Here is a 14,303-nt window from a genome sequence, read left to right on the forward strand (position 1 = left end):
AATTTTTCAAGAAAGCACTTTTGCTTTCCCAGATTAGTTCAGGTATGCCCCATTATAGATGCTCACCACCACCAGATGGCTCTCCTTTCCTGCACTTCTCATAATTACAATTTTATATGCACTTATGTGAAGTGCATGGTAAGTTCCATGAGGGAAGCATGATATGAGCTCAATAAATACTTGAGTGAGTGAGTGAATGAATGAATGAATGCATGCATGTGTCTCTCACATCTGTTCTCTCTACTCCATTCCCTACCTTCCCACCCTAGTGCAGATCCTTACCATTTTTGGTCTGTGGAACCAGCCTCCCTGCTCCACTCCCCATGGAGCTAACTTACAAACCCCCACTTACAACTGCTCAGCACCCTTCAGTGGTCCCTGCTGGGTATAGGGGGAGGTCTAATCTCCTTTTCTTGGACTCCAACACTCCTGAGATGCAGTTCTCCCCCTTCATTCCTGGCCTGCAGGTTCCCTGAACCTCTGGAGCATTCAGCATCTTCATTCCTGGCAGGTTTATTTCACTCCCAAGCAGCTTTACTTTGCTACAGGACCATTTCTGGATGGTCAGTCTTAGAGAGAAAGCCCGCATCTGCCATGAACCTTGGGTCCCTGTACTGTGCCAAGGCCACTTCCAGGTGCCTCAGACAGGGTTCAGTGAACACTTCTCAGATTCACATCCAACCCACATTTATTGAATGCTCTCTATGTGCCAGACACAACCAAATTTGTTTTTAAACTTTTCACAGCAGTTCTGAAAAGTAGGTATTATTTTCCACAATTTTATATTGAGGAAATCAAGTTTCACAAAGGGATTTATTTGGAGTCAAATGACAAGTGGTTGGCATTCTTGGGACTACATTCAGCCTCTTCCCCCAGCCTGTGCTGCCTCCTGCCCGCCCCACAGTGGAGAGTGAGAGGGTGGGGTGCTATAGGGACTGTGCACCGGCTGTGGGGAGCTGTCTGCAGAAAGGGGAGGAGGACTGCAATCCAGGGGCAAGGGTAGAATGGAGGAGCTAGGCTCAACCTGAAAAAATGGCATCTACAAAAAGCCCACAGCTAACATTATATTAATGGAGAAAGATTGAAAGATTTTCCCCCAAAGATCAGGAAAAAGACAAGAATTCCCACCGTCACCACTTCTGTTCAACAGTGGACTGGAAGTTCTAGCCACGGCAATTAGGGAAGAAAAAGAAAATGGGAAACTATCTTTATTTGCATGATTCTATATATAGAAAATCCTAAGGAATCCACCAACACACACACACATGCACACACACACACGCACACACACACAAATTATTAGAACAAATGATTTCTGGCTGAACGCAGTGCCTCATGCCTGTAATCCCAGCACTTTGGGAGGTGGAGGCAGGTGGATCACCTGAGGTTAGGAGTTCAAGACCAGCCTGGCCAACATGGTGGAACCCCATCTCTACTAAAAATGCAAAAATTAGCCGGACATGGTGGCACACACCTATAATCACAGCTACTCGAGAGACCGAGGCACGAGAATTGCTTGAGCCCAGGAGGCGGAAGTTGCAGTGAGCCGAGATCACACCACTGCTCTCCAGCCTGGGCGATAGAGCAAGACTGTGTCTCAAAAACAAAAACAAAAACAAATGAGAGTTCGGCAATGTGGCAGGGTACAAAACTGAGCTACAAAAATCTATTATATTTCTATACACTAGCAGTGAACAATCTGAAAGTGAAATTAAGAAAACAATTCCATTGATAATGACATCAAAAAGAATAAGATACCGAGGAACAAAAGAAGTGCAAGATTTGTATGTTGAAAACTACAAAACAATCTTGAAAGAAATTAAAGGTCTAAATAAGTGGAAAAATAATGTAAAACTCAATATTGTTGATATGATCCCTGAGCTGATCTACAGATTCAACACAATACCTATCAAAATTCCAGCTATTTTGTAGAAATTAACAAGCTGGTCCTAAAATTCATATGGAAATGCAAGGAACCCAGAATAGCCAAAACAATCCTGATTAAGGAAGAACAAGGCCTGGTGCAGTAGTTCATGCCTGTAGTACCAGCATTTTGGGAGGCCAAATGGATTGCATGAGCCCAGAAGTTGGAGACCAGCCTGGGCAGCATGGTGAAACCCCGTCTCTACAAAAATACAAAAATTAGCCAGTTGTGGCAGCATGGGGCTGTAGTCCCAGCTACTCAGAAGGCTGAGGTGGGAGGATCAACTGAGCCCGGGAGGTCAAGGCTGCAGTGAGCCATGTTCATGCCACTGTACTCTGGCCTGGGTGACAAAGTGAGACCTTGGCTAAAAAAAAAAAAAAAAAAAAAAAAAATTGGAAGACCCATTCTACCTGATTTGAAAACTTACTACAGAGCTACAGTAATCAAGACAGTATGGTCAAGAGTAGGCAAGTGTTATTTAAAAAAGTAATAAAAAATAAAACCAGTGTGGTATTGCCATGAGGTTAGACATACAGATAGAATTGAGAGTCCAGAAATAAACCCTCATATTTATGGTCAGTTGATATTTTACAAGGGAACTAAGACAATTGGATGGAGGAAAGAATAGTCTTTTCAACAAATGTTACTATACCAAATGGATATCCACATACAAATGAGTAAATGTGAACCCCTTCCTTATGCCATATTCAAAGTGGATTGTAGAAACATAGTGGAACCTAATTTCTAGAAGAAAATTAAAAATTAGCCAGGTGTAATGGCACATGGCTGTAGTCCTAGCTACTCAGGAGGCTGAGGCTGGAGGATCACTTGAGCTCAGGAGGCCATGGCTGCAGTGAGCCATGATCATGCCACTGCACTTCAGCCTGGGTGACAGAGTGAGACCCTGTATCAAAAAACAAGTAGATTGTAGACTTGAATGTGAGAGCTAAAACTATACAACTCCCATAAGAAAACATAGGAGTAAATCTTAGTGCCCTTAGATTTAGTGATGGTTTCTTGGATATAGCACCAAAAATATGGCAACAAAAGAAATAGCTAAATTGGACATCATCAAAATTGAAAACCTTTTTGCTTCAAAGGACATCATTAAAAACTGAAAATATGACACAGCACAGTGGCTCATGCCTGTCATCCCAGCACTTTGGGAGGCCAAGGAGGCCAGATCAACTGAGGTCAGGAGTTTGAGACCAGCCTGGCCAACATGGTGAAACCCTGTCTCTACTAAAAATACACAAATTAGCCAGGCATGGTGGTAAGCACCTATAATAATCCCAGCTACTTGGGAGGCTGAGGCAGGAGAATCGCTTGAACCTGGGAGGCGGAGGTCACAGTGAGCTGAGATTGTGCCATTGCACTCTAGCCTGGGCAACAAGAGTGAAACTCCATCTCAAAAACAACAACGAAAAACCACCACACACACAAAATGAAAATATAACCCCAGAATGGGAGAAAATGTTTGCAAAGTATATGTTCAACAAGGAACTGGTATGCAGAATATATAAAAATTCTTACAACTCAATAATAAAAAGACAAAATATTTTAAGATGACCAAAGGATTTGAATAGGTATTTCTCCATGGAAGACATACAAAGGGCCCATAACCACATGAAAAGATATGCAACATCATTAGTCATCAGGGAAATGCAAATCAAAACTACAATGAAATGCCACTTCACCTCCACTAGGATTACTATAAACAAAAAGACATCATAACAAGTGTTGTCTGGGATGTGGAGAACTTGGAACCCTCATACATTGCTGGTGGGAACATAAATTGGTGCCAGCACCTTAAAATGTCAAACATAGTTATGAGCCAGCAATTCCATACCTACATATATACCCAAGAGAAATGAAAACATATGTCCACGCAAAAACTTATACATGGATGTTCTTAGCAGCATTATTCATAATATCTTGCAAGTGGGATATTATTAGCTATATTTAGTTATAAAATAGCCCAAAGTGGAAATAACCCAAATGTTTATAAATTGATGAATGGATAAATACAAAATATGTTCTAGGCAAGGTGCAGTGGCTCATGCCTGTAATGCCAATGTTTCAGGAGGCTGAAGTGGGAGGATTGCTTGAGGCCAGGAGCTCGAGACCAGCCTGGGCAATATAGGGAGACTCCATATCTACAAAAAATTCAAAAATTAGCCTGGTGTGATGGCATGTACCTGAGTTCCAGCTACTCAGGAAGCTGAGGTGGGAGGATCACTTGAGCCCTGCAGGTGAAGGCTATAGTAAGCCATGGTTGCACCACTGCACTCCAGCCTGGGTGACAGAGTGAGACCCTGTCAAAAAAAAAAATAAACAATTAAAGAGTCAAAGTGTCCTACCTACACAATGGAATATTATGTGGCAATAAAAAGGGAATGAGATACTGATACTACAACATGGATGAACCTTGAAAACATCATACTAAATGAAAGAAGCCAGTCACAAAGACCACATATTTTATCATTCCATCGATAGGAAATGTTTAGGATAGACAAATCTATAGAGTCAGAAAGTAGATTAGTGGTTGCTGGAGCTGGGAAGAGGATGGGAATGGAGAGTGACTGCTAATGGGACTGGGTGTCTTTTTGAGGTGGCGAAAATGTTTTAACTTAGATTGTGCTAATTGTTCCACCATTCTGTGAATACAATAAAATGCACTGAACTGTATACTTTAATGGGTGACTTATAAGATATATGAATTACATCTCAATAAAGCTGTTTTTTTTTTTTTTTTTTTTTTTAAAAGGCCACAGAGGCCTTCACAGTGTGGTAGAAGTGAGGGGAGATGGACACGGCGGAAGGCTCTGGACACAGATCTTGATCCCCTGGTGTGGCTACTTGCAGTTCCTGCCAAACCAGACCCATCTCTTTGCCCCCAGAGGTGAAGTGTCCAGTGGACCTTGGTTTTTCACTTCAAGACCAGTTTTGGGGTCAAGGCTATTTCAACATGGCATGTAGTAAGAGTTTAATAAATGCTTGGTGAATGAACCTACATTGCATCAATGTGCAGGTCACTAGAAGTACTTACGGCTGGAGCAGTCTCTAGGGCTGGGGAGGGGACCTCAGCAGGTTTTTAAAGGAAGGGACAGAACTTAAGAGCTCCTAAAACGTTCCTTCAGAAGAACCCTGAGTCCAGAGGAGAGTTAACTCATCCCTTACATGCAATGAGAAAAGTCTCACATTTTTTCTTTAAATTCTTGTGCTGTATGCATCCTACTCTGTATTTCCAGCTTGTTTTAATTTTAAAATACTGTAAATTGCCATTCAGTAAAACGGATGCTTCAGGGAGTTGTGCTGTTTATTCTTGCATCCTGGAATACCTGTGGGTGTATGCTGCTATGTTCTTTCAGAGGAGCTCAGTCAACAAATATCCCCCGAGTGCCCACTGTGTGCTTGGCACGAGGGGTGCTGTTGCCAACACAGGATCTGCCCTCATGGGACTTTCAGTTGAGAAATGAGTGCGTAGCCCCGAGCTTGGAGGAGAGGACAGAATTGTGGGGGGTAGAGTTTGGAAGCTTGTAAGAACATTGCCTTAAATGAAGACCAACATTTATGCTCAGTGTTTTACTAGCAAAAGGTTGAAAACTGCCTAATCTAATAGTGGAATGGCTAAGCAAATTATGGTGTTACCATGTAGTAGGATATTATGTAACTATTTAATAATAAAAAACAATACAGGAAAAGGCTTATGAAATTTTATGTAAAAAATCTTCCAAAAAAACTATATATAGTATGGTCTCAACATGTAAAACATATTCAGAAAAAATGCCAGCATAGAATGCCCCAAATGCTAGTTGATTTGGAAGGTAGAATTATGGGGGGGATTTCTCTCTCTCCCCAAATTGTCTACAGTAGGTCTGGGTTCTGTTATTAATAAACATTACATCTTTGATGCGGGAAAGCTAATGTGCATCTGCATGTGGGGCAGGGCTAGAGATGAACCTGGAGTAGGGGCTACAGAGTAGACCGGGGAGGAAGGGCTAGAGATGGAGATGTGGGTCTTCCTACAGGAGAGGTCAAAACAAACCCTGAGTGAGCACTGAGGGAGCCAGTGAAGAAACCACAGAGGGCTGAGGAGTCTCGGAGGGCAGGGGGAGGAATTGGAGTCAGGGATGAGGAGAGTTCAAGCGTCATGGAGCTGGGCAGAGAATCTAGGCAGAGCAGTATCTGGAAATCCTTGGAAGTCAAGGAGAGAGGTTGAAAGAGGAGTCCTCAGTGTAAAACCTTATCTCCTTCCTAGAGGGTTAGATTTAAATGAGATATAGGAGAGTGATTTAGCTATACAGGCTCTGGAGTTGGGCAGACCAGTTCAAATCTCAGTTTCAGAACTGACAGCTAAGTGACCTTGGAAAAACCGTCTAACCTCTCTGAACCTGTTTCCCCATCTGTTAAATGGAAACAATAAAAACCACTAGGGTATTTTTTGGATTAGATGAATAATGCACAGAAACTGCTTTGCATAGTGCCTGACACATATATGTACTTACTAACTTTTTTTTAAGAGACAGAACCTTACTTAGTCACCCATAGCTCATGTAACCTGAAACTCCTGGACTCAAGTGATCCTCTGTCACTTCAGCCTCCACCATGCCTAATTTAAGAAAAAAAAAATTTCTGGCCGGGCATGGTGGCTCAAGCCTGTAATCCCAGCACTTTGGGAGGCCGAGATGGGTGGATCACGAGGTCAGGAGATCGAGACCATCCTGGCTAACACAGTGAAACCCCGTCTCTACTAAAAAGTACAAAAAAATCTAGCCGGGCGAGGTGGTGGGCGCCTGTAGTCCCAGCTACTCAGGAGGCTGAGGCAGGAGAATTGTGTAAACCCAGGAGGCGGAGCTTGTAGTGAGCCGAGATCCGGCCACTGCACTCCAGCCTGGGCGACAGAGCGAGACTCTGTCTCAAAAAAAACAAACAAAAAAATTTCTAAAGACAGGGTCTTGCTATGGTGCCCAGACTGACCATGTACTAATTGGATGATGTCTATTATTATTGGTTTACTAGAGTTGTTAATATTGTACAAAATATCTTTGATCTATAAAGAGCTTCTCCTGGTCCTTTGGGCAGGGCTTTCTGAGGGGAAGACGACCTCTGGGATGCTCACCCTGCCCTCTTCCCCTCTCGTCCCCAGCTGTTCCCTCTGCCACCATGAGGAACATTTTCAAGAGGAACCAGGAGCCTATTGTGGCTCCTGCCACCACCACTGCCACAATGCCCATTGGACCCGTGGAAAACTCCACTGAGACTGGGGGTCCTGGGGAGAGCCAGGAGGACATGTTTGCCAAACTGAAGGAAAAGTTCTTCAATGAGATCAACAAGATTCCCTGTGAGTGTCCCTGGTGGCTGAGAGGGTGGGGCAAGGCTAGAGTCTGGGAGAGGTGAAGAAGGGTTGGGGATACCACTGGGATGTGATTGACTGGGCTCTTTCCTAATGCTTAGATTTCAGGCTGGGTTTTTGGAGAGCCCTTGCAGGAATCAGGGAGGGGGAAGTAGGGTCTGCCATTAATGTGGCAAACAAGGGGGTTTATGCCCTTCAACTTCTCAGGGGAAGAAAAGTTCTTATAAAACTGTCCAAAGATGAAACCAAAAGGCGATGAAAAATTATGAAACAGAAGTCACTATGCAAGTTTGCCAATAATACTTTGAAATTTATGTTGGAAGATAGAAAATAAAAGCCCTCGCTGCTTTTGAATTTCTGGCAGAGGCTGCACAGGAGACACCAGAGATGCAGATTAAGGGAGAGCAGCCACACTGGTGGGAGATGGTGCTTCAGAACCACGGAGAGCAGCTCAGGACCTATCCCCAAACAGTTGGGTTTTGCAAAGCCCAGCAGTGGTCTAGGTCCAGACTCAATCTTACGGAGCTTGGCCTGCCTATCCGGCTATGCATCAGCCCTCTCAAGACTTGGCACAAGGGGTGGAGGCCAAGGGACTGATAAGCATCATCCCATCCTCTCCAGTGTGAGCCAGTAATCCATAGATCACACTAGTAAAACTCAATAGAGCTAAACTGATATTCTTCCATGCATGCACCTAGTTGCTACCTCTCAGCTAGCAGGCTATGCCAACAAGGGCAGTAGGCAAAATCAACAAATAAATAAAAATAAATAAATAAAAAAGCAAGGCATTAATGAAAAGGCATGCAAAGTATATGCAACTTACATACAAATCACTCATGGGTGTGTGGCTTTTAAAATATGGGGTGTGGGCATTGTGGGAGGGCAGTCATATTCCTCACCCATTTTTGCCAATGCTATGGGGTCAGGGGCTGCAAGACATGGCACTGCTGACCCCGGGATCTTCTCTGTGTGGGCAGTACCACCCTGGGCACTGATCGCCATTGCTGTGGTTGCTGGGCTCCTGCTTCTCACCTGCTGCTTCTGCATCTGCAAGAAGTGCTGCTGCAAGAAGAAGAAGAACAAAAAGGAAAAGGGCAAAGGCATGAAGAATGCCATGAACATGAAGGACATGAAAGGGGGTCAGGTAGGGCACATTGGTTGTGAGGGGGACTGGAAGGGGCTCAGCCCAGGCTTTCCTGATGCTGAAAGGGTAAGCAAAAGCTCCTGGGCTTCCACAACCAAACCTCCTCCCCTCCTTAAAACTTGGCTTTCTCAGTTACATCTCTAGTATAACACCATCTACCTAGAGGTCCCTGGGAGGGGGGGCCTTATTCCTGTGTTAGCACGAACTCATCCCTGGAAAGACAGTGAAGAACAATATATTGACCCCCCAGTGAGGCTACTAGGACAAAATGTTGGAAAGAGACACCCCCCCACCAGCAAGACACCATTGGGTAACCCTGTGTTTTCCTGCCAGAGAGACTGAAGGACAGTATCTCATGGGAGGCATCTAACTGGGCATGGGGCAGGAATCAAATGAGGCAGAAGAGTGGCCCTGAGGCACCAAGACAGAGCCAAGTAGAATCCATCATTAATCATATCATAATTTAATTTATTTTCCCCTGTCTTTTGGTGTTGGTCAGCCTAGAAAGCTCCTTTTCTTGTTTTAAGTTTGCAGAGGCCCCTGCGTGCTTCCCTTTCCCCCATGTTTGTTTGGGGGTGACTAGGAGGAATCTTTTGCTCAAGGAATCCATATGGAGGATGGAGGGAAGGGCTTGATCTCAGAAGCCAGGGATCTAAATGGCCTTTGAGTGCACGTGTGTGTGTATATGTCTGTGCACATGCAGGTATGTGTGTGTATGTGGGCCCAAAAGGAACCTGCAGTGTGTGTGAGTGTGTGTTGGGAGGGGTTCCAGGATGACTTGGGTGTAGCCCTTCCTGGTCTTGATGAGTGGCTGTGGTGACTTTAGGGGCTGGTTTGAGCTGCAGGATTTTCTCTTATATCACTTTCTTCTTTCTCTCTCCACGTCTGTGGGCTCACTCTGCTCCTGTCTGCCTGGACCGTACTTCTGGTATGTCTTGCCCAGGATACGTGGGGCCTGAGCTGGGGAAAGTGTTTGGGAGAGGGCTTACAAGGGAAGCAAATCCCACCCCCACCCCAGCCTCCAGAAGCTATGAAGCACTTGGCACGGGGCCTGGTCCCATGGCGCACTGTGCCTCAGAGGCAGGAGAGTGGTGCCCAAACCAGTCATGTCTCAAACACAGGGCTGGGGGTAGAGGAGCTGCCTAGGGGTTCTGATGGGCCATGAAGGAGGGTCCCATGGCAGGGCCACATTCCCTCTTTTACCCCCACCACACACAGCTCTGAGTCAGGGTCTACCACAGAGGGGCTGGTTTCCCATCACCCTGCGCCAAGCCAGGCTCCTCTGTCCTCCCCTTTGAACTTGTTCCCTCTCTCCCCCAGCTCCCACAGGATGACGACGATGCAGAGACAGGCCTGACTGAGGGGGAAGGTGAAGGGGAGGAGGAGAAAGAGCCAGAGAACCTGGGCAAACTGCAGTTTTCCCTGGACTATGATTTTCAGGCTAATCAGGTATGCAGGGCTGTGGGGGCAGAGTGGGGAATGGGGAGAGACCTGGGAGTTGGGTGGAAGGGGGATAGAAACAGCTCCCTCGGAGATGTGTGGGCGCTGCTCTTCCCTTAGAATGAGGCAGGCTGGAAACGGCAGGGCCTACAGCTCTGGACGTTGATGCTGGCTTGGCCACCAGCCTGCTTTGCGGAAGGTTCCAAGTTGATTATGCTATTAACCTGCCCACCAACCTTGGGCAAAGCAATTTCTCTTTCAACTTCAGGTTCCCTAAATGCCATTCCAAATTCCTTGGGGTGGAAATGGAGACCAATTTTCCTCTCTAGCACCAGCCTCCCCTCATTCCCCTGCCCCAACTGCCTCCTTTGGGAAGGAATTGGTGGGAACTGGGTCTGGGGCCAGTTGTGGTATTGGAACTGTCCTGAGACTCAGGCCCCTTCTCCCCTCTCTCTCCACAGCTTACTGTGGGCGTTCTGCAGGCTGCTGAACTGCCTGCCCTGGACATGGGAGGCACCTCAGACCCTTATGTCAAAGTCTTCCTCCTTCCTGACAAGAAGAAGAAATATGAGACCAAAGTCCATCGGAAGACACTGAACCCTGCCTTCAATGAAACCTTCACCTTCAAGGTGCTGAGGGCTGGAAGGGTGACTCCAGCTCCCTCCCTGATCCCAATTCTCCGCTGAGTTCTACAGACCTTTCCTTGGTCTTTAGCCATTGCTCAGACTGGAACAATGGCAGCCTGGACTGCAGGGCCCCCCTGGCCTCTTTGGAGGATGGGGATCCCTCCCACCCCACCCTCACACTCTGCTCCCCAAAAGCCCTGTCTTCACACACTAACTGGGACCCTGTGGGCTGGAATAGAGGCCTCTGCCCATAGCACCCCTGGAGGTGCGTGAATCGCTCCGGCCCCCTCTGATTCTGCTTGTGCCCTGCAGGTGCCATACCAGGAGCTCGGGGGCAAAACTCTGGTGATGGCCATCTATGACTTTGACCGCTTCTCCAAACATGACATCATTGGAGAGGTAAAGGTGCCTATGAACACAGTGGACCTTGGCCAGCCCATTGAGGAGTGGAGAGACCTGCAAGGCGGGGAAAAGGAGGAGGTAAGAGCAGAGATGAGGCCAGGTCAGGCAAAAACACGAATGTACAAGTGGGCTTCCACCTCTTGGCATGATGGAAATAGGATGGGCTTTGGAGGCAGGCGACCTGGGTTAGAATCCCAGCTCCACACTGCCTGGCTGTATGAACCTGGGCAAGTTGCTTACACTGTTTGGACTCGGGTTCCCTCCTTTAGTCTTTTTTTACAGATGAGGATTCACTACCTGCATAAAGTGCCTAGCGCAGTGACTGGTATTTGGTAGGTACTCAAATAAATACAAACGCCATTATTATTGTTACTCCTAAGCTTCTGCTATTACCTAAGGCCTGTGATTCATGCCTCTGTGCCTCAGTTTACCCATAAGGAAACTCATGTTTGTTCTAAAGGATACTCAGCAGAGGGACTTGTCCTCCCAGAACTGCTACAGCATCCATTCACTCAGTAAATATTTGCTGAGCAATTGCTATATACCTAAAACTCCATTTTAACTATTCCTCCTTCTGGGCATCAATCATTTGTTTTGGCCAGGGCCCTGCTACCCAGCACACTCTAGGCAGTGATGGAGGGCTGAGTAGAGAAGCTTAAGACATCCTTTTGTCCTTTTTGTCCCCTGTGCCTGGGAGGAAGTCCAGCACACCTGAACCAGGACCTGTGTGATGTGATCAGTCTTGCCCTGGGTGGCTTTGACTTTGAGCAGCTTTGACTCTGCAGTGTGGTGTTGGCCTTAGGAATTAGGAGCCCTGGGTCCTTGGCCTGCCTGCAGTGCTAAATTGTTGTGTGACTTTGAGCAAACCATGGCCTCTGGGAACCTCAGTTTCTCATTGGTTACGAAGAATTCTTGTCTTGTTTACATGAAAGAGTTGCAGTGATAGTAACAAAAGAAGGGATGCAAATTGCTCTGAAAACCACAAATCATACTACAAGTGGAATGGTCCACAAGGAGAGACCTTGGTGGGTGGGAGTGTTCAGGGAAAGAAGGCTTCTGAGACATTCAGTCCCTCAGGGCCCTTGGAGGTGGACATGTGGCTAACCCCTGGGCTTCTCGCACCCCTTTCCACCTTACCAGAGCCTGGGGTAGGAGCCCAAATATACTGCCAACCTCCCAGATCTCAGATCCACCCAGGGATCCACAGCTGTCCTCTACCCCCCTCATCCTCAGCCCATGGCTCCTGAGGTCCCAACCTGTCACTTTCAGGGACTTTGTTGCACTGCATCAGGGGGCCCCAAGATCAGATGCGGGCCCCAAGATCAGATGCTGGAAGACCTTCTCGGCCATCACATATATGGGGACTGGTGATGAGGGAGGCAGGGACACGTCACTGCCTTGCTAATTTTGGCAAGAAAGAGGCCAGCCATGAGAGAGGCACTAGGATGGCTGAGATGACCCAAGTCCTGCTTTTCCCCCGGATAGCCAGAGAAGCTGGGCGACATCTGTACCTCCCTGCGCTATGTGCCCACGGCTGGGAAGCTCACTGTCTGCATCCTGGAGGCCAAGAACCTCAAGAAGATGGACGTGGGCGGCCTTTCAGGTATGTGGAGAGCTTCTGGCTGCCATTGGGTGGCACCAGCGAGCCAGTTAACAGAGTTTGCACACTCCAGTGAACAGGAACACTTTGCTGCCCTGGGACTGAGATGTCTCCTCAAGGAGCGGTGGAGCCTTGGCTTCCCAGCCCCTCCTTTTCTCCAAGGGCCCCTTGTCCCTGTCAGAACTGCCTTCCCAGTGCTCTCTGGCCTTGCACTGTGGGCTACAGAGAAAAGGATCAGAGAAATTTCATCCCCAGATAAGTTCGTGACTTAGGATTTTACTTCTCCCAGGGAAATGGGCAGGGCTTCGCCTAAAACGTGATACCACAATCGGGACATGTTTCCAGAAGAGGCTGTAGGCTCTGCTGGCTCTGCCCTGGAAAGGGGAGGGTGAGGGAAAGGGGTGGAAGATGCTCTGAATGTCACATTTACCTGGCAGTGAATGGGGCTGGCCATGGCACAGGGCTCTGGAGAATGAAGCCTGCTGCTTCAGCCGCCTTCCCAGAGAATCAGCCCTGGGCATGGGCTCCAACCAGCATGTTTCAATGCCAGCTCTGGCTCTGTCACTGACCTGCTGTGTGACCTAGGACAGGTCATTTCTGTTCTTTGGCCTCAGTTTCTCGTCTGCAAGATTAGGAGGATTGGACTGGGATCATGACCCAGCAGATGTGTGTCCTGACTTTAGCACTCCCCACCCCCTCCCCAGCACAGGATCACAGATGAATCCCCATACCCTTTCTCACAAGGCCTTAGATTCAGAAATGCCCCCCACCCAATGCTTCAGGAAGCCACAACCAACTGGTCAGAGTTGGTCCTTGAGGTGAAGTCTTTTGCCACCTTTGAACTGGATGGCGTGACTTGGGGCTTTCTGAGGGCCTGGTCTCAGCAGAATGAAGACCCCATCTTGACCGATGCTCTGGGCAGGCCTTGGTACATTTGGCAGAAGGGCCGGGGGCTAAGGGGAACCTCTCTGGGGTTGGGATTCTCCCTCCGCAGACCCCTATGTGAAGATCCACCTGATGCAGAATGGCAAGCGGCTCAAGAAGAAGAAGACAACCGTGAAGAAGAAGACCCTGAACCCATACTTCAACGAGTCCTTCAGCTTTGAGATCCCCTTCGAGCAGATTCAGGTGCTGGAGCCCTGGGGTCCTAGGCATGGAGCAGGGTTTGGGGAGGCAAATATGTATGGGGAGGTTGAAGAGCGGGAACTCATCCAGAGACCACGGAATAGCCTTTCTTGGTGGGGGAAGGCTCGAGGTCTAATGGTGCCTAGGTGGGATCTCCTTCCCAAGTGCTTCAGGGATCCCCCTTTTCTGATGAGATAAACATGAACTAATTCAAAAAATTCTGCAAATCATTCCTTTAGGACTTGCAGGACCATGGTCATGTGCACAGGTGTATGGGGGTGTAGCAAAGGTGCCAGAGGTGTTGGGAGCTGGCTGAGAGGGTGGGACTGGCTGCTGCCACCTCCATCCTCTCCAGCCACATCCTGTCTTGGTCATCCCTGCCCCACTTCTACTGCTCTCTAGGTCCTTTCCATCTACTCCTCTGATTTGCTTCCTCTCCTCTTTCCCGCCACCCTTCCAGCCTTCTCCACTCTTCCTTCCTTCTCACCAGCAAGCTCTGTAAATATTGGAGATGAGGTCTGGTTTTTACCATTTCCGGGTATGAGTGGGATCTGGATATGGTAGGACAAGAGGCCGACCCACCCATTTGGGCGGGGAGTCAGGCTCAGCTGGGGGCTTGCAGAGTGGTCGATTATCATGGAGTCTTGGTCTCTCCTTCTTTGTAGTGAACTGATCCCACCCCCTCT

At 47.6% G+C, this 14,303-nt stretch overlaps 1 protein-coding gene across 5 annotated transcripts in view; it reads left to right on the forward strand.

The window, feature by feature from the left end:
• Positions 1–14,303, forward strand: part of SYT2 (synaptotagmin 2) — a 119,708-nt gene that overhangs the window by 97,465 nt on the left and 7,940 nt on the right. For 3 of the 5 annotated variants that reach the window (XM_017950605.2, XM_009189843.4, XM_009189846.3), the window contains exons 2-8: positions 7,074–7,268; positions 8,258–8,424; positions 9,745–9,873; positions 10,326–10,493; positions 10,803–10,970; positions 12,378–12,495; positions 13,487–13,620. In XM_017950605.2, the coding sequence (XP_017806094.2) occupies positions 7,091–7,268; positions 8,258–8,424; positions 9,745–9,873; positions 10,326–10,493; positions 10,803–10,970; positions 12,378–12,495; positions 13,487–13,620 (1,062 nt within the window). In that variant the 5' untranslated portion in view covers positions 7,074–7,090. The remainder of the gene's footprint in view (positions 1–7,073; positions 7,269–8,257; positions 8,425–9,744; positions 9,874–10,325; positions 10,494–10,802; positions 10,971–12,377; positions 12,496–13,486; positions 13,621–14,303) is intronic. The other 2 variants (XM_017950609.2, XM_003893290.5) reach the window with 1 other exon arrangement.

This window comes from Papio anubis, chromosome 1 (genome assembly GCF_008728515.1).
Source record: "Papio anubis isolate 15944 chromosome 1, Panubis1.0, whole genome shotgun sequence".
In the NCBI taxonomy this organism is placed as follows: domain Eukaryota; kingdom Metazoa; phylum Chordata; class Mammalia; order Primates; family Cercopithecidae; genus Papio; species Papio anubis.